Source organism: Toxorhynchites rutilus, chromosome 1, assembly GCF_029784135.1.
Source record: "Toxorhynchites rutilus septentrionalis strain SRP chromosome 1, ASM2978413v1, whole genome shotgun sequence".
Taxonomy (NCBI): domain Eukaryota; kingdom Metazoa; phylum Arthropoda; class Insecta; order Diptera; family Culicidae; genus Toxorhynchites; species Toxorhynchites rutilus.
The window spans coordinates 23,560,963-23,587,964 of NC_073744.1; the positions used below are offsets into that span (position 1 = coordinate 23,560,963).

The 27,002-nt window shown below is 40.2% G+C and overlaps 2 protein-coding genes across 2 annotated transcripts in view; one reads left to right on the forward strand and one right to left on the reverse strand.

The window, feature by feature from the left end:
• LOC129763542 (uncharacterized) overlaps nucleotides 1-27,002 on the forward strand; it is a 350,843-nt gene that overhangs the window by 10,116 nt on the left and 313,725 nt on the right. The window lies entirely within an intron of this gene.
• Nucleotides 12,934-14,692, reverse strand: LOC129763543 (chitinase-3-like protein 1). The gene is made up of 4 exons (XM_055762732.1): nucleotides 14,572-14,692; nucleotides 13,674-14,503; nucleotides 13,489-13,611; nucleotides 12,934-13,431 (listed from the first exon to the last, which is right to left on the reverse strand). Exons 1-4 carry the CDS (start codon nucleotides 14,639-14,641, stop codon nucleotides 13,024-13,026), a joined length of 1,431 nt encoding a protein of 476 aa, XP_055618707.1. The 5' UTR covers nucleotides 14,642-14,692; the 3' UTR covers nucleotides 12,934-13,023.

Below are 27,002 nucleotides of genomic sequence, written 5' to 3' on the forward strand. Positions count from 1 at the left end.
TATTTCTCTGTATGCCTGCTATGGCGAACGCTTGTTTGGCGCTTGGTTTACGTTGTAAGAACGATGCCTAAAGCTGCGATTCCACTGAGGCAATACTAAATAACATGTAGCATGATGACATAACATTCCACCAAACAGTTATTTCTAAAATTTCACAGCATTATAAAATAGTATCCGAAGTTATAAACATGCGACAGCGTGGTTCTACGTCAACAATGCGGTCGCATCTTGGACACAACCTCCTATAATTTTTTTAAATTAATGCTCTATTCTGCAAAAATGGTTACAAATTTAATATTTAAAGTATTGCCCATAGTCACAACTTTTTCCCATCTTTCTGGCAATTCACGGATCCCTTTGCGGAAATAATCGGTCGGTTCGTCGCTAACCACGAATCGATCCAATTTTTGACATCTTAAAAATTGGAGAAGTGCTGGTCAACCAGGCCATGTTGCATCTATCGAAAAAGATAGAAATCGGACGGAACAATGCCGTTTCCAAGTAAGTTTTGACCGGTTTCGCGACATGCGGCCGAGCATTGTCGTGCTGCAAAATAACTTTATCGTGTCTTTGCTCGTATTGTGGCCATTTATCCTTCAGTACACGGCTCAAACGCATCAATTGTCGTCGGTAGAGGTCCCCCATAATGGTTTCATTCGGTTTTGGCAGCTCATAGTACACCACACCTTGCTGGTCCCACCAAATAGACAGCATCACTTTCTGGCCGTGAATATTCCCACGGGTGTCGATGTTGATTCGTGTGAATTCGTCTTACGATTAGGTCGTCTGCGCCACCTTTGTCAAAGCCCACTTGCTCTTCACTCCTGATTGTGAAATTGGGGTTAGAGCGTTCGTTCCTGCTGGCAACAGCTCACCAGAGTGCGTTGGTGTTCGCTGCACTTTCTGCCCAGAAAGTGGTACTTGATGCCTAGTTTTGGAGATATAAAAAAGGACCACTGCGCGGATCTGCACAATTGAGGTTAGACTTGTATTTATCAAATACCATCATGCTCGTTAGACAAATTTTTGACGTAGAACTACGTCTTTCTTTAAGGGTGCCAAATCAGAAAACAGGTCACGTTTTTATGAAATAAAGTTCACGTTAATAACTATTTTTGCAGCGAACGGATTTTGGCAATTTACATACCAAACGAATCGGAAATTCCCTAAGATTTGTTTGATATGCTATACATTACAATCCCATAGTCGGTAAATGGTTTAAATTGATGAAAATTGGAAGCATTACCATTTCCTCATACATTTTTTCTGTCTATTTGTGTGCTTTCCCGAACAGAGCTGTCAATAACGAGCAACCTATCGACGAGCAACGAAGGGGAAACCGTAAGATGTTAAGTATCCGTGAACAAAGGAAAAGAAGAAGAACGAAAGGGAATATTTGCCTAAAGTATAAACAGTGGATCTCGCTGAGGCAAACTTTCATTCTTCGTGAGGAAATCGACTGAACAACTTCGTTGCTGGGCGAGCTGGACGGCGAGGGATCGAATGCCTTCCTTTTTTTTTTTTTTTTAGCGGTAACTAAGTTTTTTTTATTTATTTACCATCTTTGGTCACAGACCACACAGACTATTTAGACATTCTTAATTCTATCTTTAAAAACTAGTCTACTTAGGTTGAAATCAAAAATATCGTGCACATCGTTAAAAAGCCTACAGCATCTATCTAGCGGATTGTTATATCCGTATGTAGTACGGTGCCCTTGAACTCTGAGAAAGGAAGTGCTTCGGAGTTGGCGGTTCGGAACGTGAATATTAATATTTTGCAGTATGCTGCCGCAGTCGATGTTGTTGCTTAGTACGTCGTAGAGGAACAGCCTTTGCAGAAAACTACGCAGGCTCGACATAGTTTGGAGTCCGATGAGCGCGCATCGATGTTCGTAAGGCGGTAGATTGTCGGGATTTGTCCATGGGAGCCGCCGTAATGCACTTCTTATAAAACGTTTCTGGATTTTTTCGATACGTGTTACGTGCACACTGTGATACGGCCCAGATCTGCACTCCATACTCTAATACGCTGCGAACCAGAGAACAGTACAGTGACTTCATGGCATGTACGTCGTCAAATTGCGCTGTATTTCTTCTCAGGAAGCCAAGCATGGAGTTTGCTTTAGTGACTGTCATCGATATGTGCTCGTTGAATCTCAATTTCCTGTCTAAAAGTAGCCCAAGGTCCTTGATAGAGCATACTCTCACAAGCGGTGACTCATTCATCGAATATTCGAACGTGACCGGTGTTCGACTTCGGCTGAAGGTGATGATTTTGCATTTGGCTGGGTTTGCCAACATTCCGTTCATCTTACACCACGATGACAAGCGTTCAATATCAGCTTGCAGAGCCAGGCAATCAACCGTCGTCTTGATAATGCGGTAGAGTTTTAGGTCATCTGCATACAAGAGCTTGCAGCAGCTTAGGTGGTCGCATACATCGTTTAAAAAAAGTATAAAGATGAGAGGACCAAGGTGACTACCCTGAGGAACCCCGGACGGTAGTTGAAACGCATTCGATGTGGCATCGTGAACCTTCACGAAAGCTTTCCTGGACGAAAGGTACGATTCTATCCAGCGAACAATCCACGAAGGAAGACTGAGGCGGCTCAGTTTTGTGATAGCGAGACCATGCGGAACTTTGTCGAACGCCTTGGAGAAATCGATATACACGGCATCAACTTGACGACGCTTCTCGATGGCACCAACCAGAGTGTTAGTGAAGGTCATCAGATTGGTAATGGTGGAGCGTTTCTTCATAAACCCGTGCTGAAATTCCGAGATTAACGATCGGACTGCCGTGTACAGCTTATCGTGTAGCAGTCTTTCCAGGACTTTCGCCAAACAGTCCAGTATCGAGATTGGACGGTAGTTTTCCACGCTGTGAATGTTTCCAGATTTGAAGATCGGGGTTATGGATGCTAGCTTCCATGACTCAGGAAAGACGCCGTCAAGAAGTGATCGATTGAAAATAAACTTCACAGGGATGGTCAATGATGCAGCACAATTCCTAATGAAGGAAGGTGGAATTCGATCCGGACCAGGACCTTTCGAGGCGTCAACAGAAGAGAGGGCTTTGAAAATATCGTCGTGGCTGAAGGTGATTTGCTGTAGACGAATATCAAAACTCGGCAAGTTATCGATGTGTTCCTGCGGAGTCGGAGCCTGATCGACTTCGTAAACGGTTCGGAAGAATTCCGCAAAGAGATTAGCAGAGCTAGCAGCGTCAGAGGAGCTTTGACTACAGTATGTAACGTCCACTGGAATACGTGCAGAGCCTTTTCGGGAATTTACGAAATTCCAGAAAGATGATGGATTTATCTTGAAACTACTCTGCAAATTGTCAATGTACTGCCGAAAGCTAAGTTCATGTAAACCACTATACTCGGCTTCAGCCGACTGTACAGCAGTTTTATTAGCAGCTGTTTTGGAGCGGAAATAACGTTTCCGAGCTTTTCGCAGACGGTTACGCAGATTACGGAGTTCGGAATTCCACCATGGTTGTGTGAAATTTAGGGAAGGCTTACATCTTTTAACAGGAACGGTGTCTTGAATTATTTGATATATGTTGTCGTAGAAGGCAGAGACGGCTGCATCAATGTCAGAGAGGTCAAGAAGCTCTGTCCAATTCAACGAGCCGATTCGCTCGTTGATAGCGTTAAAGTCACACCGTGCAAAGTCATACTCACTGCGAGCTGCTGGAACACCGGGCGGGCGGATCTGGCCAGGCGAATGGACGTCAAGTTTTAAAAGTAACGGCTTATGATGATCGTCGATTTTTAAAATAGCAGATGGTGGATCAAACAGCTCAATACCGTCTGAATCGCTAACGAATACCAGGTCAAGTAACTTGCCATTCACATTGACTAGATCGTTGATTTGCTTGAGTCCAACGGACAAAATGGACTCGACAAGAGCAAGTTCTTGTTCAGACGATGCATTGAGTGGCAACAGGCCGTTGATGTCTTCTTCGAAATTCCACACTAGATTTGGTAGGTTATAATCACCCACGACGATAGTTGAATCATGAGGCTTTGCCATATCTATAAGTTGTTGCACAGACTCGGCGTGTTTGGTATAAATATCCAGATGGCTGTTGGGACGAATATAGATGCAGCATAGGAAGAGCGATCGATGTAGAAGAACAATTTGTACGGCAATTTGTTCAAGGTTCTCACTGTCTAACAGATGCACAGATTTGCAATTAAGTCTGGGATTGACAGCAATCAAAACGCCGCCGCCGCGTTGAAATGAGCTGGTGTGAGAGTTCCGATCACAACGATAGATTGTATAGTTAGCTGCCAACTCGGTATTCGCAATGTCGGAATGAAGCCACGTTTCGGTGAAAATTACCACGTCGAAATCACAGGAGAGCAACGAGTGAAGCAAAGCGTTCGTTTTAGTACGTAAACCACGGACGTTTTGATAATAAATGGTCAAGAAATCACGAGTGCTGATTGAGGTTGGCAGAATTGTTACGTCGACGTTGCTCCCGGGTCGGCTATTGGTACAGGTTTCCAAAAATGCCGTGTGGAGGTGCCATTGTCCACGAATTCGCGAAATTCAATTCCTTGCGGCCAAGTAGAGGGGTCCATTGCCTTCATCTTCAGGTTTTGGTTGATTCCCAACTTAAACGACACAAACGTCAACGTGGTTGACGGTCGGCCCCTTGGAATAAGCGATTTTGCCACTACATCATCCGTCTGCAGACATTCCTTGGCGAGGTTTTGGATCTCCACTTCAGAAACTTCGGGTGAAATTTTCGAAAGATACAACCAAAATCTGTTATCTGATCTTTCTGTGGCTGCGATAGTTGCTCCGTTCGCCATTAAACCTGTACCACGAAACATTTTCGTTGGCCGTTCAGGTCGTTCGGGATCTTCGTCGCGGGCTCTTTTCGGTGTTGATCGATTGCCAAATTGAAAACGGTGAGGCAGGGGCGACAATACAAACAAACAAATTTTATTTATTTTAAAAACAACGACAAATTTTATTGAAGCCTCCTTGTATCTCCACTCTCAGCTCGGCAATCAAGCTGTCTTTTATCTCCGTCTTCAGATTATCGACAACCTTTTGGTACACATCGTTCAGTTCCTTGGTGGCAGCATTCATCGATGTTATCGTGTTCTTAAAGCGTGCGTTTGCCATGATGTCGCGACATCCTTTACACATCCAGAAAATAGCGGGATTTCCAGAGATTTCCTTGTATAATGTATCCGTTATTCTGGCGCATTTAAAATGGAAAGACGCTTTACAGAAACCACCACAGACAACTTCAGCAGATCAGCCTTTCTCGAGGCAATGGGGTGGAGGAGTTATATTATGGATGAAGTAAAGTTTTCCATGGGCCTGAAGGTTAAAAACGAATGAACTGAAGAAGTTTAAAGTCTCAAGCAAGGTAGGAAGGCAAACTTTCAGTATCGTTCTAGATACGAAACAATGAACATCGCTTGTTATTCCTCGTTTTGCGTCATCACATGTCTTCGTTTCGGATTGAGCTGTGGACGCGACCAAATTACTCACTCGTTGATGTCTCTGGCATTGCAATCGTTGCATCAAACTGACGCCATTGCCTTAAAGTTCTGAGCTACACAATTGTGTGGGGAATCATTGATGAGCTATCGTCAGCTCACCAAGAAAATCGCATGACGGTAGGAAAACTTTCTCCATAAAGGATGACAGCTAAGCTAATCTATACTGGCAATATTGACATAAAGGGCTTCTGTTGAGAAGAACGCAAAACGGAGATAAGTGTGTGTATATTTAGTTGCTTCAAGCCATCGATATATGGATATTTGTGTGCGCACGTGTGTGCTTCATAATCCGTACGTAAAAGTAGTGCATCTTCGCTACGCTGAAATCCCATTTGTATCTGCTCTCGTGCGCATTGGCCCTGTAATGATGCAACAATCGCCTATTTTTTATGCTATGATTGACGATTGTTTGGTGTTGCAATTTATGCAGTCGTAATGATAAATATAAACAAGGAGGGGAGCATGTATTATACTGCGAGCACAAGATTGAATCATCAAACATTTATCGTCAAATAATTCTACAATAAAAAAAACATTTCAGGGTGACCAAACTGGTGGAATGGTTAATTTAAAGTTATCGTAGCATTATAAAATAATATCCGCAGTTATAAACAAGCGACTTGAATTAAACTACAGCGTAGTTCTACGTCAACAATGTGGTCGTGTCTTGAACACAACCTCCTATATTTTTTATCTTTTTTATAGCTCCTTTCTTTTTCGTAGTTACAAGTAAGTTATATATTTTTTTCTTTTTCAGGATCCTTTTTCTAGCAAAAAAAGTATATTAAAAACCTCATCTATTTTTCCATTCATAGAATTTTTAATTTTACAGCTCTCACCACACTACACTTTTTCTTTAGACTAGACCTACAACGAATCAACTTTTATACACATAATCTATACGCAAATAAAAAAATCTATACAATTTACTACACACGACGCGCACTTCTAAACCCGCACGTAGTTCTAAGCAGGAAGAATGGCCATCGCCTTTAGCCAAGCATTCACGCCTACTCGCGTTGAAGGCGAAATGGTGTCGACATCTGGGTGCGACATTAGTTTTTATGAGGTCAATTATTCTCTGTCAGATTAGTCGGCCCTAAGGCAGTTTTAAATTGCTTAAATTATTTACCTACGTTATTTACCTACTAGAAGTACGTTATTCTTACCCTAATTTAAACTATTTTCTATGAATTTTAAGATATTCTTACCAAAACTTACCACTATGATATAAAATTATCTTTGAATACAATTTTTGTACTATATTTATTCACTACTTGCAAGCAAAAGTGATTTTCATTTACATAGAGTACTAATTTGATTTGGGAAAACAATGTAATTCATAATTTTGATTTTAAAAGTGTGTTCATTTCTTCTGCACGCCCATTTTGTCATGCCTATTCCCCCATTTCGTAATACGAAGCTCAATACCGTCAACGCGGATTGTTGGAAAGCCAGGAAAATCCTTATGGGCACCTTACACGGTCAACCGGATTGACAATAAGTGTCTTCAATATCGTGACAGCTAGGCTTTCAACATCTGATCTAACCTCAAACAATATTTTTCCACCTTACACGGTCAATATCGCCCTCAACCCGAGACAACGAAAATATCCGTGATGGCTAGTGGCGACATTTGAGTTTGGGATCCAAACTATTCTCTATCAGATTAGAAGGCTAAGAGGCAATTTTCAATTGGTAAAAATTGAATGAAAATATCTACTTGGTATTATTTAATTAGTTGAAGCGCGTATTCCTAACCTTAACTTAACCTATTTCCCCTGAATTTTCAGATATTTCTACTAAAATGTATTATTATAATATAACGTCAATTTCAGACATAATTTTTGTATGGGATTTTCTTACCACTTGCAGAAAAAAAGTGATTTGCATTCACATAGAATACTAATTTGATTCGTAAAAGTTAATTTTCATTCAAAATTTACACTTTAGAACTCGGTTTTTCTTCCCAAAAATACATCATAATACTCGTTTTTCAGTAGTTTATAAATTTTAATTGCAATCGCAAAAAAGACTAACAAAAATTAAATGTGCGCTTGCATATCTGGCAACTCAGTCTGGAAGTCCGTGAGGTAAAACGTCAACATCATGCATCCATATGAAATGTCACGATATTGATGCTCGAAAATCAGAAAATCCGGATTTCTGCGTCGTCGGCCATGTTCAGCTGTCATTATGCTCTCAAATGTCATCATATTGTCAATAAAGTTGACCGTGTAAGGTCCGCTTTACTCTGACAAAGGGTTGGTACCTCTGCTGACCGGCTAAGAACCCTGCCCATTGGCGTTGTGTAGAACACCTCAAATGTCAAATTGCTCAAACCGATGCAGCCGTTTGCTATCGATGAGGAGGGGGATGACACGCTGCGGTATTTTTGTTGTGCGTTGTTTGAAGTGTAGTGTGTTGGGTTGTGATATGTGTGTGTAATAATGTGTCGAAGACACATGTGGGAAGGAACCTGACGGTTACAAACAACGAAAAATGTATAACTGGTCTTATACAAACTTGACACTTGAAAAATACAAAAACATTTGTTGACACTCAGCGCTTGCACACAAACGCATGAAAATTACAGTGTATGGTAGTCACCAATACCAATGCAATAGAATATAAATTGAAGCATTGTTTGTTTACAATGACACAAAGCAGCAAGATCACCACCTGGTCTTATAGAAGTTGGACAGAGTGTAGTAATCGCTAATATTGAATATGAAAAACTCACAATCATGCATCGTGTGTTGAAGTATACCAGGAGGTCATTTCATTACACTTTGGAGCGTACGAAACAAATGTCAAAACAAATACAAGCAAGAAACCAGCTGTGCTTGTGATTCTGAAGACACGAGTTAGTTACATTTTCTCGTTGATTCCGTGTTTTAGATGCTACGATTACTTGGCCTGACGATACATGACAAATGGAAACAAACGTGCGTTTGTAAAGTTACTGTTTATTTGTGTCGATACTTTTGTTTTAGAATGCGCACTTGAAGGTGAAAAATTAACGGAGGATTGACCTCCAACCTCCAAGAACTTCGGGAAGCCGCTGCTGAAGTGAAGGGTGGTAAAAATATTTCCTTGGTGGCGAGAGAACACGACATGACGCTCACTTCACCCTGTTCAGATTTTGTGAGCGAATGAAGTTGCTGGTCGAAGTTTATTTTTTGCACATAGCAGAAAGCTATTGTGGACGTTCTCCCGAAAAAGTTCGTAGTTTGGCCTACCAATGCGCAGTAAACTTCCGGATTTCGGTATCAGCTACATGGGAGAGGGACGAAGTGGTTGGAAAAAATTGCCTGGCAAATTTTCTGAAATATTATTCCTTAGGAGAGTTATATTTTTGAAGACTTTAATGCAGTTTTGCGATTGATTATTATTTATAGACCTTCCCTATATATTGGGCTACTAACCCCGAGTGTGGGGTTAATTGGTGATTTTTTTTCCTGAAATATAAAGACGCTCAATAAAAGAAAAATGTGAAATAAATGATTCTCTGCTTATTTTTTATTCAAGGGGTAAAAGGTAAGCTTCATTGTGGCACAGAACATTCTAACATTCTGACTTCGTACTACAAAGTTATGATCAAATTTATACAAAAAATGACCAACTAGCCCCACTCTACCTTACTTGGTTGCCAATTTTTCGAACAGCTTCAGTTTCGCAAGTATACACAACAATAATTTATCAGGAGAAATAATGTGGCTATTGTGAGGCACAGTATTCTATGTCAAGTGAGCGGAATTATACACTGCCCGGTGTGAGGGAGCTTCACGGTATCGGCTTTAACACATTTGAAAAAAGCCGATTTGAGAAAAACTTCAACTCTATCTGAAAACCTTGAGTGCGACCATTCGAAAATACAAAACGCTGTAAAAGCAAAAAAGAACATCAAACTTATTTCATTTGCTTCCGTTAGCTTCACGAATGAATGCTGATTGTTTCAAACAAGCTTCGTTATTTGTATGTGTATGATTTAGAGATGGGCAAACCGTTCACGAACGGTACGAAAGAACTAGTTCGCCAAAAAGAGTGAATGAGCGGTCGTTCTTTTTCAAAAAAAAACGGTAGTTCTCCTTACGTGATTACGAAAGAACGGTTTGCGAGTGAACTGTTTCAAAGCGAACTGATTGAGAGTGAACTGTTTGTGAACGAATTGATTGAGAGTGAACTGTTTAAAGCCAACTGATTGAACTTATGAAAAGAAAATCTGGGAGAGCAGCGGCGATTCATGAATTAGGTAAAAATAAAATCTTCATGTGAGGGCAAGTTGAGAAAAAAGTTTTTTCGTTTCTCTCAATCCATTGTTTGGTCTTTTACGTGTACGTGTTATAGTGATTGTTTCTATGATTGATTGTTAGAGAAAATTGAAAAAATTGTAAGGGGTTGTATCTAGTACACGACCGCATTTTCGACGTAGAACTACGCAATTATATAAGCTATAAGTTATTCAATCGTTCATCTCATGAAAAATAACATTTTATTAATTGTAATAGACACGTAGAAATATTTCCTATCAATTGATGCAAACATCTTTCCGATCTATTAAGAAATGTTCGAGTTATAAGCATTCGTAGGGTTAGCTCACACTTGGTCGAGTGGTTAGCGTCTCACATTATCATGCCGGGTGTTCGGGTTCGATTCCCGTTCTGGTCGGGGTATTTTTCGTCAAAGAAATTTCTTCTGGCTTGCACTGTGGTCACGCGTATTCTAGAACTTGCCCCTCGGAATACATTCAAGGCGTGTTTTTTGGCTTAAGAAATCTCAACTATGTATTAATAAATGACGCTAGGTAATGCATACTTTGAGACGGCAAAAGTTCCACAGGGAACGTTAACGCCATTCAAGAAGAAGGATTAGCTCACAAATTGGCAGAACAAATGTATGGGAAAAAAATGGGCGGTTTATATATATGATACAACCGCAAGGTTGACGTAGGGCTACCTTAGCTTAGCAATCATATGTTTGTGTTGATTAAATTTTTGATTGAATGAAACAATTTCTGAATTCAATCGAATACAATATATTTGCTTTGTGAATAAAGAGATTGAATAAATGCCATGTACGGTCAATTCATGCATTGTGATAGACTATGTTTTCGTTACAAATAAATTCAAGGAAAGTCCTTTTACGTTGCCTAGGACAAAATATGTGAACGGAAGAATTATCAAATGATTATTTAATTTTACTTTTCCCTCTGAAGTTGACATCTCTCAAGTGCAGGTACTTCTCGAAACGTAAATTTGCTTGATTTGATGAACTTCAGGCACTCAGTTTCTATTTTGACATGTACTTCTAATGTATGTTGTTTAATCAATAGGCGTTATCGCAGCAAATAGTTATCAACTTTTTACCTAATCATCAAATGGTATGCGTAGAAATTCAGTGAGCAGAAGATATGAAGGCATATCCTTCAATGCGATCTTGAGAAACTGAGCCAAAGCGTTGGGTTCGTACCTGCTTTTGTAATCCGTGTTAGGAAAACAGTTTTCGGAGTGCAAAAAAAACATGCGAGTGCAGAAGTATCCTCGGCTTGCATGAATCAACAACTTCAACTTCTACTTTTTATACTATAGAGGCTTTGAACTTGAAAGTTCATTTGCCTCTAATGTCTGCATGATTTGCCCAAATTCCTAAGTTTAGAAGACCGTGTTAAGGAAACATACTCTAGTCTGCACAAAGGCAAGCGAATACAAAAGTACTCGCAGTTTGCATTTATTTGCAAAGCCGATGCTCCCAGACACCTCGGTTCTAAAATCTGTTTTGGGGAAACACATTTCAGCAGGAACAAAAATACCTCCGACTTGCATGAATTTGCAATGCCAATTTCTCCACGCTCCATGGATTTGAAGTCTGTGTTAGGCAAACACATTTCAGTCGGAACAAAAATGCCCCCGATTTGCACGAATTTGCAATGCCGATTCTCCCAGACACCTCGGTTCTAAAGTCTGTGTTGGGGAAACACATTTCAGTCGGAACAAAAATGCCCCCGATTTGCACGAATTTGCAATGCCAATTTCTCCACGCTCCATGGATTTGAAGTCTGTGTTAGGGAGCATATTTCGGTGAGAACAAAAAAGGCCCCCGACTTGCATGAATTTGTAATGCCAATTTCCCCAAGGCTGCTTGGTTATGATGGCTGTGTTGGGGAAACCGTGAATCGGACCAATCAAAACGTGTTAGTTAGGGCGTTTAGATAGCGCTTAACATTTTACAGCTATTAAATTGTTTATCTAATGAAAAATAACATTTTATTAATTGCGATAGATGCGTAGAAATATTCCCTATCAATTGATGCAAACATCTTTCCGATCCAGTAAGAAATGTTCGAGTTATAAGCTTTCGGAATCTTTCATTTTTTCCTGCATGTTCTGTGTTTAGGTTTTCATTTTACCCCCCATATACTCCGGTTAGACGTAGTCCCACGTCAAAAGGAAATTTTTGCAGTTTTCATGAATTTAAACCGTTAAGACATTAGCGAATTGTAGTGTATAGTATATCAAACAAATCTAAGAGAATTTCCGATTCGATTAGTATGCAAATCATGAGAATTCGTTCCCAGTGAATACAGTTATTAACGTTAACTTTATTTCATAAAAACGTGACCTGTTTTCTGATTTGGCACCCTTCCTGAAAGACGTAGTTCTACGACAAAAAATCGCTGCTGGATTTTTCTCTGAATGAACCATTATGAAATATGATCTTACATGGAACCTGTGTTTTGTGCTAACAGAAAATATGAAGAATTTCACATATTTTTTGTGCATCAAATTATTACATGTACTATTGTCGGCCGATAAACATATTTCCACATACAGTTTGCGACTTTTAAAGAAGAATCACCTTATCTTTCCCTACTAAATTCCAAAAATATAAATCCCATACGAATCAAAAAATCTCCTATCCAATCCAACGATATCAATGAATAACTGTCCATTGATGTTCTTCCTCTTGAATGGCACTAACGTTCCTAGAGGAACTTCGTCGTCTCAACGTAGTATTACTTTTGTCATTTTTACTAGTACTTAGTTGAGATTTTACATGCCTAATAACACGCCTAGAATGCATTCTGGAGTGACATGCCCTGGAATATGCGTGACCACAGTGCAAGTCGGAAGAAATTTCTTTGACGAAAAAATCCCCCGACCAGAACTGGAATCGAACCCGAACTCTCGGCATGTTAGGTGTGACCCTAACCATTCGGCCACGAGGACACTTCAGCTAACACTCTATGTTGTTTTTAATATCGCGGAAGGGAAGAGCGAAAGAACGGTTCAAAAGAACTGATTCACTTAGATGAACGGTTAGTGACTGAACCGTTCATCAAAGTGAACTGTTTTGTCCATCTTTAGTGTGATTCGGATTAAGCATAGACAGCTGCATTCGAGTTGCTCACATTTTATTTCGCATTGTCTTTTACATCCCATGAAAGTTGGATGCGACCGTCAACCACAACCACAACATTTCGCTCTTCAACACACAATTTTCTCTTTGAAATCGCACACGCTTATTTTAGCGTTGAAGTGCAATCCAGGAGGACAAGTTAGTTCAAATTTTCTTCCACTAGAGCACTGGTAGAATTTCGAACAGTCAGAGTTATGTCTATAAAGTCCATCCGATACACAGTCAATGCTTCCGGGAGAACCGGTTGTCTTCACGGTGACTGCGGTTGGTTTTGCGGTACCTGCGGTTGAAGGGGCAATCGTTACATCTGGCTTCCTCGTTGTAGGCTTGGTTGTTTCTCCGGCGGAGTTCCCTCCAAGGCAGTTCTTCAGGGCCGTAACCAGTGGATACTTTTTACCGCAGGTTCCACGGAAATCATCCGTCTCAATGGACCAGAACATTCCACCTGCTAACTTATTATCCTTGATGAATTGACCCTAGAAATATTAACAAATTCGCTGAGTGCATTCTTTTAGTTCAAATTACAAGATTACCTTCGCGGTAATACTGTCTGCATTATCGTATCCGACCCAATCGTTTCCGCCGGTTGCATATGGTACCTTTGCGGTGGCGTCCCACATTTCAGTCATTTCTTTATTCTTCAACTTTTCGCAAATCTGAAAGTAATATTATATTGTCGCGAAAATTCTGTCAAAAGCAAAACATCTGTCGTAATTACCTCGTTATATCCCAGAAATCCATCTTCCATCGTGTACTTACCCTTGGTTCCAGGGCCAGTAGCAGAGGCTCCGAGGCTTTTTTGATTAGTATTACTCAGCTTAAAAGTTCTACCATACAAACCCAATCCCAGATTCAGTTTTGCAGCAGGAGCTCCTGCATTCAACCAATATTTAACGCTACTTTCAACGTTCAACTTGTCGTGTGGTGACTTGCTATGCAAGGCAGCATGATGCTCCGCAGTTTTCTCCCACGAACCGTGAAAATCATATTCCATTAAATTGATATAATCAACGTGTTTGGACATTTCCGTTATGTTGTAAGATATCGCGGCGGAAGCTTCGCCCGCTGCAACAGCTGCAGTTAACAATAAATCATCTTGCTTGAGCTCATTGTTTAACTCCTCCAGCATCAACACAAAGTTTTTCTTATCTTCAGTTTTTCCACCACGTTGTCCCGGATATTCCCAATCCATATCAATTCCGTCAAAATTGTGATTATTGCAGAATTCTTTCGCTTTTTTAGCGAACTCTTTCCTTGAAGCTGCGGAACTTGCAACGGCCGAAAAATTTTCGGAGCCCTGGTTCCATCCACCAATTGCAACCAGCGTCTTCAGTTCTGGATTTTTCTGTTTGAGGTTGTTGAATTTTCGGAAATTTTGCAAATCGATATCGAGCCAACTGTCTAATGATTTAATTGTTCCATCTTTGTTGATGCCGACGAAAGAATAAATCAAGTGCGTAAATAGATTCGGATCGATATCGTCAACAGTGAACTTTCCTTTATCACTGCGATAGTGGGCCCAAGTTCCGACGTAACCAATGACGTTGGCTGTGGGATAATGGAGAATACAGAATAAGATTACATCACTTCGGCACGAAGCGTAGATCTCCTCTTACGTTTTCGGGCAAACGCATGATGATTGGCAATCGCCAAAAAGATCACCAAAGATGAAATTAACTTCAGCATGCCGAGGGTTTACTTAGGCTAATTTGTCACTACACTAAACCGATGCTGATAAGCAATTGATACTTTGCTGTGAAAAATTTTCGAATTTTATACAAAATGCTTCCACTAGCTCCACAATGGAAAACATTGATTCGTGAAAAACATCAGCGATATCGACAAGATGCCGAGATAAAAAGACGAATGTTTGTTGGGCCTCAAAATTCTCCATATTGGCCAGAGAAACGAATTCATTGTTTGCGTAGTTTGGCGAAGGTGAGGCATTTCAAGGCGTGTTCTATTAAGTAGAACCATTTATTACGCAGTTCAGTCACTAAAATCATAACCCCCTTAACTGAGAATAACACCACAATGTTGATGGACTGTGTTAATTAAGTATTTGGGCCATGAAATTGGACATATCCAGCGTGAGAATCCTTCCGGACGCGTGAATATTGCAATCATAACTTTAGCCTCTCCGCAACAAAAAGCTTGCTGCTATAAAGTCAAATCCTCGAACGACAATGATGTAGACGTACGATGTTTTGTATGGTACACTGCAAGTGCATTTTCCTGTATACGTTTTAAGCTTTGAGTTTGTTTGTTTTTTTTGCTATAACTTTTAAATGAAGTTTCCTACGTGGATTTACCGATACTCTGTTTTTCTCATTTGGGGGAGATAGATACAATACACCCAGTGCTCCCGTAGCCAAGTGGCTAGCGTCACACCTAACATGCCGGGGGTTCTGGTTCGATTTCCGTTCTGGTCGGCGCGATTTTTCGTCAAAGAAATTTCCTCCGACTTGCACTGTGATCACGCGTATTCTAGAGCTTGTTACTCAGAATGCATTCAAGGCGTGTTATTTGGCATAGAAATCTCAACTAATCTATCTACTAATCTATATATATATATATATATATATATATATATATATATATATATATATATATATATATATATATATATGGACTCGGAAACTACTGAACCGATCAACATGAACATTGGTATGCAGGGGTTTTTGGGGCCGGGGACGGTTTTCGTGAGCAAATGAAACGAAATTTGGCATGTGGAGGTTTTAGGGTGCAATAAATAGTTCTATGGTGGTTAGACTCTCCGCCCCCTCTCTTAGGGGGGGGGGATGGGTTGTGCCATACAAATGAAAGACAAATTTCTGCATAATTCGAAAAATAATCAAGCAAATGGAGCCAAATTTTTCATGCGAATGTTTTAGGGGACACGAAACGTTTCCATGATGAATAGACATTCTCCCCCTCTCTCTGAAGGAGGGGGGGGGACTGCCATACAAATGAAGCTTACATTTCTGCATAATTCAAGAACTAATCAAGCAAACTGAACCAAATTTGACATGTGGAGGTTTTAGGGCGCAAGAAACATTTCTAAAGTGGTTCAACACTCCTCCCACCTTTCTGAGGGGGAAAATTGAAATGAAACACAAATTTCTGCATAACTCGAGAACTAATCAAGCAAACTGAACCAAATTTGACATGTGGAGGTTTTAGGGCGCAAGAAACATTTCTAAAGTGGTTCAACACTCCTCCCACCTTTCTGAGGGGGAAAATTGAAATGAAACACAAATTTCTGCATAACTCGAGAACTAATCAAGCAAATGGAAACAAATTAGGCATATGGAGGTTTCAGGGTACAATAAAAGTTTTTTATGGTGGTTAAATACTCCAACCCCCTCTCTAACGAGGGGCTGCTATACAAATGAAACACAAATTACAGGGGGCATACAAACACAAACTTCTGCATAACTCGAGAACTAATCAAGCACAATTTGGGAAGTGAGGGTTTTTATGTACGAGAAATTTTTTTATGATGGTATGACACCCCTCCCTCCTCTGGAATGGAGTGGGGGTCTCATAGAAGTAATACACATATTTCAACCAAACATATTCTAACCAAACATGACAATTGAAAATTTTCGGAAAACTCTGAAACGAAATAGGAAAAATTCAATTCGCATATGTTCTACAATTACATATTGACAAGCGTTTTTAGTCCAATTGATGTTTGCGGTAACTAGATTGATCTTCGTTCGAAAATGGAAATGGATTTTAATGTCATAAAACGCACTCATATATCTTCTTCTATCTATATAAACAAAAATGGATCGCCGAATGTGTTGATAAGAGCAAAACTCGAGGAAGAAATTGTGCGATTTAGGGCTGCCTTTATTCTATTCTATTCTTATTTTCATTATAAAACATTTATTCCGTGTAACGGAGAAACATGTTATTTGCAAGTTGTTGGAAAATCTTGAACGAGAATTGTGTCTGAACATAATCTGATATTATAATGACGAGTTTTGGTAGAAGTACTAAGAATTTTATAGTAAATGGTAATTTTGAAGGGTAAATTAGAAGATTAATCAATGAACAATTCTGCGATTGGACCCACGAACAGCGCTTAGTGAAGAATCGTGGATGTGATAACGAAAAATAAATTTTGGGCGGGACGAAGTTAGCCGGGTCAGCTAGTTATGCCGGGTTCTATGGCCATGAGTGCTCTCTTGGGAAGTTCGTGTAGCTACTGTGATAAATTGATCTCATCGGGTGCTAACTTCAGCTCATTTATAGGGAAGGGAATGAAGAACGGACAAATGAATTCAGGGTAGTGAAGCGGGTAAAATAGTAACTTAATACTTTAAAGGAAAACATATATGGGTTACATAATATTAAGATCGCGACTACTTAAGCTATCATGATCTGACATGTGTGAGTATACCATGTCGAACATCTAAATCAGTAGGAAAATCAGCCTAAAGTGGTTGCATTTTTTACATTACTGAACAACACGCTTGATACAATGATATCCTGGAGCACAATTACCTAAGCTATTGGTAGCAATACCTACACGATAGAGCACGAATTGATTGGACAACAACCTGAATATCAATCTAATGAAATCTGTATCAACGTTTAACCTTTTAAGCCAGTCTCTCGTCAAATCTTTAGGAAGAATATAGTAAAATCATCCTCATTATGCCTATTATCAGCAAATGGAGAATAATTCATAATTAACTTCTACTCACATTGTGAGCTAACGCCCGTGTGTAGGCAACAAGAATGCTCGTTGCGTTGTGGGGAAAACGAGTGGCTAGTAAAATAGGAAAACATACCCATTTTAATCATTAAATTGTTCACTTTTTTTACTATGTAGTGAACATGTTTTAAGCAAAAAAAATTGTTGGATAAATTTCCTATCTAATGGTATCACAATAACGAATTTGCGTAATACACGTTTGAAAACTCTTAATGAATCGTTACATGCCTCATTTCCAATTTCGTAGAGTGACCCCCCTATATAGAAATCAAAGACGTAGTTCTACGTCGAAAGAGTGTTATGTGAAATTTCGTTGCATTTATGAATAATATCCGAAATGATAAACAAGCAAATTAATTAAAGCGTATGCGAAGTCTTACGTACGAAGCGGTCGTGTTCGGATACAACCCCCGTACAATTTTTTTGTTAAATTTGTAGACTATTACTCCCTTAAGTCATATCTAATTTTTTTTTAAATTCTCAATAACTAGCTGACCCGGCAAACTTCGTCCCGCCCAAAATTTATTTTTTGTTATCACATCCACATTATCCTGCTAAGCGCACGTTTACGGGTCCAATCGCAGAACTGTTCAATGATTGATTATCTAATCTACCCTTTAAAATTATTTTTTTCAATAAAATTTCAGTTCTTCTACCAAAACTTGACATTATTGTCAACATTATTCATTATTCCAGAGGAGGAAAGGGTGTCATACCATCATAGAAACGTTTCTTGTACCCAAAAACCCTCACATCCCAAATTTGGCTCCGTTAGCTTGATTAGTTTTCGAGTTATGCAGAAATTTGTCTTTCATTTGTATGGCAGCCCCCCCTCCTCCCTGGAGAGGGGGGTGAAGTGTCTAACAATCATAGAAACATTTATTGCGCCCAAAAACCTCCACATGCCTAATTTGGTTTCATTTGCTTGATTAATTCTCGAGTAATGCAGAAATTTGAGTTTCATTTGTTTGGCAACCCCACCTTAGAGAGAGGGGTGAAGAGTCTAACCATCATAGAAACATTTATTGCACCCTAAAACCTCGATATGCCTAATTTGGTTTCATTTTTTTGGTTAATTCTCGAGTAATGCAGAAATTTTAGTTTCATTTGTATGGCAGCCCCCCTAAGAGAAGGGGGAGGAGTATCAAACCACCGTAAAAACATTTATTGTACTCTAAAATTCTTACATGCCAAATTTGGTTTCATTTGCTTGAGTAATTCTCGAGTAATGCCGAAATTTGTGTTTCATTTGTATGGCAGCCCCCCTTTGAAGAGGGGGTGGAGAGTCTAACCACCATAGAAACATGTATTGCATCCTAGAACTCTCACATGTCAAATTTTGTTTAATTTGCTTGACTAATTCTCGAGTAATGAAGAAATTTGTGTTTCATTTGTATGGCAGCCCCCCCTTAGAGAGAGGGAGGGGTCTCAAACTATCACGAAAACCTTCCCCGGCCCCAAAAACACCTACATACCAATTTTCATGTTGATCGGTTCAGTAGTTATCGAGTCCATAAGAATCAGACAGACAGACAGACATAAATCCATTTATATATATATATATATATATATATATATATATATATATATATATATATATATATATATATATATATATATATATATATATATATATATATATATATATATATATATATATATATATATATATATATATATATATATATATATATATATATATATATATATATATAGATGTGCAAAATCAAACCAAGCTCTATTGTTTTCAATAGAAGTTTTTCAAAAGACATTCAGTTCACGGATAAAAATCTCTTACTCAAGAGTCACTAATTGGAAGAGCCTATCAACTTACTGGCAACTACATCCAAGGCAGCTGCTGATCCTTAATCCAACGGAATAGGATGAGCATATAACGAAAAGAAAAAAAACATGGAACCAAACGATAAAGAAAATAACTCGCTCTAACAAGGTCATCCTAAGCGTTAAAATACTTTACGGACTATCGCTAAGTCAATTGTCATGTCTCGCAGGATAATTTTCCAGAGCGCGACCAGCATCATCACAAACTGCGATGCTGCCTTGACGCTTCATTTGCCCTGTAATGTGTGGCCACTGTCTCCACTCGTAGCATACAGCTAACCTTCGGCGTCGCTGCCGTTGTCACTATAAATCATTTTTCCTGCCAACTCCCGAAGCCCGGAACGACTCGGATTGCTCGTTTTCGCTGTCCGTCTGCTCCTGCGGTAATCTTGTTGTGGCTGTGGCCGGTCATAAGCCAGAGAAACGCGTACACAGTACATACATGGGGTTTGTTGGGTGCAATTTATCACCCCGTGGGGTGTTTTAAGGATTCCCACCCCGGTGTGCTTTCGGAGCTTTCCATCTGCTTCATTGTTTCGCTGTGAATTTTGCACTTGAGCCACACAAACAATTTTCAGAACAAAAAAAAAACAACAGTGCGGATGTAATTCTCTTGGGTCGTTTTACCGAAAATACTTACACTGTTCGCCGTTGAATTAGTGGCCTTTGTGAGGTTTCACGTAATCTTCACTTCATTTCTGGAGAAAAAAAAGTCACAGGAGGGTTGTGTCCGAGACACGACCGCATAGTTGACGTAGGATTCCGTTAGGCTATCTGTTGATTTTGGATATGTTTGAAGAATTATATCGGTAAACTCTTTGATAATGATTTGGTGGCCCTGAAAAGGGCCGTTTTGTTTGGTTGTTGGGTATTGTTTGTTCGCTCCACAAGTGTTTACCGAGTGATGATGACAGAAAGATGGTAAACAGTCGTTGGATGGTGCGTATCAGATAAAAGATACCGAATTGCGACGAGATATAATGAAAACTACCCTCTGTGATCCTAGACGAGATGCCTCCTGTGTTATGTATGGATGAAATAAAGAAAAAAAAAAACTCACCAATCTAATATAAGATAATTACCAATAACGAACACAATTATCAATTTTTCTCATCAGTAAAAACATGTTAATATAGAGAAAACATATTTGAAATGAAGAAGGTAATTTTCTTATATAACTTTTATTTTCTGAGTGTTTATTCAACCCAATGCGAATATTAATTGGACTAACAACACCTAATACTATATGTAGAGCATATATGAAATCACTTTTTTTAAATATTTCTTAACTTTTCCAATTTTTCTCGCCGTATGAACTTTCTTTGGGTGAAAATGAACACAACCGAACAGACAGCTTAAACCAAACGACCCGTTCTCAAGCGGGAACAAGGGGTTGAGATATTTCAATTGTTTGATAGTTAGTTTCATGCCATATATTGGGTTGGGGAAAAAGAAATGTCGTATATTGTCAATATATGGCAACACTTAAACATATCTTGTATTGTACTTATCGACTTATAGGCTTAACGGGTCATACTAAACGGCTATTTAAAGACGAAAATCTGTGCTACAAGTGTTGTGATTATCCTTTTCAGTCTCAAGTTATAGCGTGTCAAAGATGGAGTCCACCAAGCAAGAAATTCGCCATATTTTACATTTTCGCTACCTGCGAGGTAAACTGCAACCCGAAAAAATTCGTGTAGTTCGATACTGTAACGATTCCCACAGCACAGCGTTGGTTTGATCGATTTCGTTCTGGTGTAGTGGCTGTCGAAGATACACCCCGTACTGGTAGGCCAATCGTCGTGGAAACGGATAAAATCGTTGAAATCAACCAAGTAGACCGGCATGTGAGCACTCGCTCGATTGACCAGGAACTGGGTATAGACCATAAAACCGTTTGGAACCATTTGCAGAAGATTGGATTCCAAAAAAAGCTGGATGTGGTGCCACACGAGTTGACGCAAAAAAAATCTTATAGACCGAATCAACGCTTGCGATGCACTGCTGAAACGGAACGAACTCGACCCATTTTTGAAGAAGATAGTGACTGGTGATGAAAAGTGGATCACGTACGACAACCTAAAGCGAAAAAAGTCGTGGTCGAAGCGCGGTGAGCCGGCCTAAACCATCGCCAAGCCCGGATTGACAGCCAGGAAGGTTTTGCTGTGTGTTTGGTGGGATTGGAAGGGAATCATCCACTATGAGCTGCTCTACTATGACCAGACCCTCAACTCGGATTATAAGAGGAGTATAATGAAGTTGCCTTCTAAATAGCAACAAATTTGCGAACAAAAACGGCGCATATTTGACTTAAATTGGATAATTTTAAGTATGTTAAATAAAGCGTCAAATTTCGATCAGAAACACGACATTTCTTTTTCCCCAACCTTATATTAAAGGGTGTGTCACATCAAATTGCATCACGGAAAATACGCTGTAGAAATTTATTTTTTAGGAATTATATCTTCAGCTTCCGCTTATAATCAGATGAGACTGTATAGATCACGTTGGCCATGCTTCACTGTCAATTTTTCGTAAATTTGGAAAAATGTCGTCGAACGAAAAAGAGCGTCGTGAATTAATCCTGTGCACTCATTTCGAGAATCCGGAGTTGTCACATCGGGACATCGGTAAGATGCTGGGAATCGTCCAATCCACGGTCAGCAGAGTACTAAAACGATACTTCGAGAACCTAACCATCGACCGGAACCTAAGAACGGCAAAAATGGATGCTTCGTCAGTGAAAAAGATCACAAGCGCGTAGTTAAGCAATTTAGACGTGATCCGAGAAGTTCGGACCGGGATGTCGCCAATAAGCTGAATTTGTCAAGTTCATTCGTCCAGCGGACCAAGCAGCGGGAGGGCCTGCGTACATACAAGGTTCAGAAGGCGCCTAACCGCGACGAAAGGCAAAACATGGTGGGGAAGACGCGAGCCCGCGAGCTGTACACCGAAATGCTGACGAAGCCGCATTGCCTGGTAATGGACGACGAAACCTACGTCAAAGCGGACTTTCGTCAGCTGCCGGGCCTGTTGTTCTTCTCCGCAGAGGACAAATCCAGCGTTCCGGAGGAGATTCGCAAGCAGAAACTATCCAAGTTTGCCAAAAAGTACATGGTGTGGCAAGCGATCTGCTCTTGCGGAAAGCGGAGCGCCCCCTTCGTGATGACCGGCACAGTAAACGGGCAGGTTTACCTGAAGGAGTGCCTACAGAAGCGCTTACTACAACTATTGAAGCAGCACGAGGGCCCGACCATCTTCTGGCCGGATCTCGCTTCGTGCCACTATTCAGAGGACGTATTGGAGTGGTACGAAGCCAACGGGGTCACCTTCGTGCCAAAGGAAATGAACCCGCCCAACGCGCCGGAGCTTCGCCCAATAGAGAAATATTGGGCGATTATGAAGCAGGCCCTTCGAAAGAACCCAAAAGTTGTCAAATCGGAGGCGGACTTCAAGAGAAAACGGATTTCTGTTAAAAAAAAACTACAACCTGACGTTGTACAGAACCTTATGGAGGGGGTAAAGAGGAAGGTGCGAGCATACGGGCTTGGGCTCGAAATATGAATAAAAAGAAAATGCCAAAAATTGTTTAATAGTTTTTATTTTACTGTCTAAAATTTTCAAAAGGATCGGTCTACTGGGCGAATTTCTACAGCGTATTTTCCGTGATGCAATTTGATGTGACACACCCTTTAGTTTCTTCAATATAAAAAAAATTGTTATGGAGTGCCGAAATCGATTGACGCAAAAATTTCATCAATCCATCATGAAATGACTGAGCAATAAGCGTTTGAAATTGGACAATTTTCACGATGAGCTCGATTTTCGATTTTAAATTTGTACCCCTATATGTTCCCGAAAGACGTAATCCTACGTCAAAAACACAAAACGATGTTTGCGACAATTCGAAAGAAACCCTAGTGGATCTCATATATTTCTCGGTTCTGTATGTCCTTGAAATAGGAGAAATCTCCAAATAAAAACAAATATCAATTCGGGGGCGAACAACAAAAGGGTTGCCATTGAAAATGTCTCCCAAATCTTCATATGATTTGGCAATTTGTCTTCGTACGTTCGCTTGCATTCTGAAAATATTCTGTCATGCCCCACTTTTCTCCTCTGAATTTTTCAACCTCCAACAACCCATCAAGGACACAGAAGGGCTCCGCCTGTATCTCGCTTGTTTGCTGATGCATATATCCCTTTGTTGGATTTGCGTATGCAATCATTTCGAGCTTCGTGGCTGTGGCGTCGCATATGCAAATTAGTGCCCCGATGCCATCGGAGGAAAAATGGTAATACTTATCGGGCCCGGAACGACGGCTGGTGAACGTTCCCAAGGGGTTATCCAATCCGGTGGATTGAAGGCAGAGAGAAGTGTTTGCCATTGGCACATAGATTAAAAGCGTTTTTAGGCGCTCCCGGCGAACACGAGAAGTTCATGAAAACAGCGCGGTTGGAGTCAGGGGGAATGGAGAAACCGCAGTCATGTTGAGCTCAGCTTTCGTTTGATTTGGGATGATTCAAAGAAACGAGCGGAGTTTCAGAAGACTTCCTGGTAGATTAAAATCTAATTAAATATTGAATGATGCTGAATATACAGTTCCAATTAAAACTTGAAACGCAATACTTGTAATGACATATCTATCATCATTCCAACGACGCACGTTGAAATAACGCGCCATTCACCTGCGACATTTGGAATTTAAAACCCTGTAATTTATTCAACGGTAGCACACACACACACACGCGGTGGCGCACACAAAAGACAATGGATGCGTCTATGTCACTATCACTTAACGCGGATAACTATCCTTTTCTGTTACCATCCATTGGAACGTTTATTAAAACCGGCAACACGCTGTCAGGTACGGGCGGCGGCGGTGCCACCGAATGTATAGACCACTAATACCTTCTCTCTCTCCGGCAACATTCCGTGAGGGGATGTGGAAATTGATGTGAATTGGTTTATCGATCCGGTGGTTGATGGATCAGGACAGAATACCCCAGAGGGGCTTAGTATCGGAGGGAAGCTTAGTTTCCCTCCATCGAGCGGCGAGCGAACGGTGCTTCATGCTGTAGAGAATAACTTTTGGTGTCAATAACGACCGAGGCGAATTAATTATAGAGTGGATCCATCCTTTCGACGAAGATATTATTGTTTGTGATAAATCATTGACCTTGTTGACACTCGAAATAAACGATCCTAACTATTGAAAGATTAAATGGGAGAAAACTGTGTACTGCCTAGTGTGTGGCTCCGAAAACCGAGGAATGACCCAACACGTTCTGTAATACTGAATGGCTGTCGCTCTTGGTGCTGAGCGTCAGAGTGTTTGTGATACTGATGATAGTAACGAACTAATTTTTGCATAAATGGTGAGCTATTTCAGTAAAGCATTACAGGCGTTATCAGCAAGGTTATGATTATAAGCTTGGCACGCATCCTCTCCTAACCCAAAAAATAACCGAAAGTCTGAGTAGATAGAACAATAAGATAAAACAAGATAAAACAATGATAACTATATTCGTTTGACGAACCCTAATTGTTGCATAAAAGACATTCCAATGACTTCTAATAGTAGGAACTATTTTGTCTTGTGATTGCATAGGTACAGGAAATTCTTTCAATCATTTGCAATCTAGGCAGCGGTAAGTTTAGACTGCTATCAATTCAGCAATGCGCGGTTCTCCTAAGCCGTTACCGATAAAATTCTACGCGGTCATCCCGACCCGCTTTCGATAAAATATTACGCGGTCATCCCGAACCGCTACCGACAAATCTTGCAGGGTCATTCCGACCAGTTACCGATAAAATCCTACGCGGTCATCCCGACTCGCTTCCGATAAAGTCCTACGTAGTCATCTTAACCGCTACGGATAAAATCCTGCGCGATCATCTCGATCCGCTACTGATTAAATCCTGCGCGATCATCTCAATCCACTACCGATAAAAATCCGCGCGGTCATCCCGAGTCGCTACCGACAAAATCTCGCGCTGTCATTCCGTACAACCGCCGGAAAAATTCTGCGCGGCCAGTTTGGCCCGTTGTCCATTTAGAAAAACACGATCATTCCGAGCTGCTACTGAAACAATCCTTCGAAGCCATCACGGCTAGCGGATGACTCAAAACAATAAATATATACGGCGATCGTTTTCAATATTTATATCATGTACGTAATGATACAATATTACATTTTTCTTTAATTCGGACTGCTTTATCATTTTTTTCGTTGGATTTAACACTCAGGCGCAGGAATGTACAACTGAGGAAATTTGTATCTTCTTTTGCGCCCCGCCGATGTTGTTACATTTACTGGCGAACATGCAAACGTTTTCGAATGACATTATTTCTCCAAAAACGGATGTAATCGAAATCGAATTATTACTGGGAAGAAGTTTCGCTTTGGGGGTTGCTCATATATTCGGAAAAATGAATAATTTTTACATTAAACTTTTCAGTTCACCAAATGATGTACCAATTGATCCATCAATTTGGTACGGCTGAGAAGCATCCAACATAATTACTTCGTTCGGAAAAATATGTTACATTCGAACCAGCACACATTGTCCCGGAAAGTTCTCAAATTCTGAGGGTTGCTCCCGTTGCAGCAGAGAATGTATACTTCCGTGGTTTGAATGTATTTTGACGTAGGACTACGTCTTTCATTTCTATACCGGGGTGTAAAATCAAAGTTTCGAAAACGAAAGCGTTACGCCGGAGACCGAGATTTTGAGCGTTAATAGCTCCTAAACAACTGAACGAAATGGTATGATAAACACTTCATTCGAAAGATAAAATGTCTACGCGTTATATACTTGTTACTTTTTGATCCAAAAACTTGTTTCAATAGTCTTAAAATTGCTTTCAAAACAGGCTATTGAAATCACCAATCGGTATATAAGCGAGCGGAAATTTTCAAAATATATTCATGTGAAAGAGTTTATTTTAATGTTTTCTATCCATGTAACACTGTGACCAAATACATTAGGTTTTGTGATTTTTCAATCAATCGCAATCAACAGGATAGCTTCTGAAGATTATTCTTCCCCATCAGTAGGATATTTCCGTATCCAATATTGTATGCGCCCGCAATCGATTATTGCCCAGTCGCCGAAAGTTCCGAGCTCAGAGAGTTCATTCCCCTCTAGTTTGCCTTCCAAATTGCCATCGTAAACCACACCTTCTCTCGATTCAATCACACACAAAAAGCATACTTAAGCGATATTCTGGTGGTGAGACACATTCATTTTTCGTGAGGACATCGACAAGACAACATCGTTGCCTAACGTGCTGGAGGAGGTGGACGGCGAAGGATTGACACATACACGCGCAGAACTCTTTCCGTTAGGATGCCATTCAGCATCGAGAAAGTTCCGGAAAGATCTAATCATTGCTGGAAAATAATCTGCCAGTTCCTTTGGGAATTTTCAAAATATATTCATGTGAAAGAGTTTAATTGAATGTTTTC

Excerpts from the sequence above, each read along its gene's own strand:
- LOC129763543 (XM_055762732.1), bottom strand. The coding sequence starts at position 14,641 with ATGCTGAAGTTAATTTCATCTTTGGTGATCTTTTTGGCGATTGCCAAT. Across the intron at positions 13,612-13,673 it reads GATTTCTGGGATATAACGAG|ATTTGCGAAAAGTTGAAGAA; the intron begins GTAATTACGACA and ends TATTACTTTCAG. Across the intron at positions 13,432-13,488 it reads CAGACAGTATTACCGCGAAG|GGTCAATTCATCAAGGATAA; the intron begins GTAATCTTGTAA and ends TAATATTTCTAG.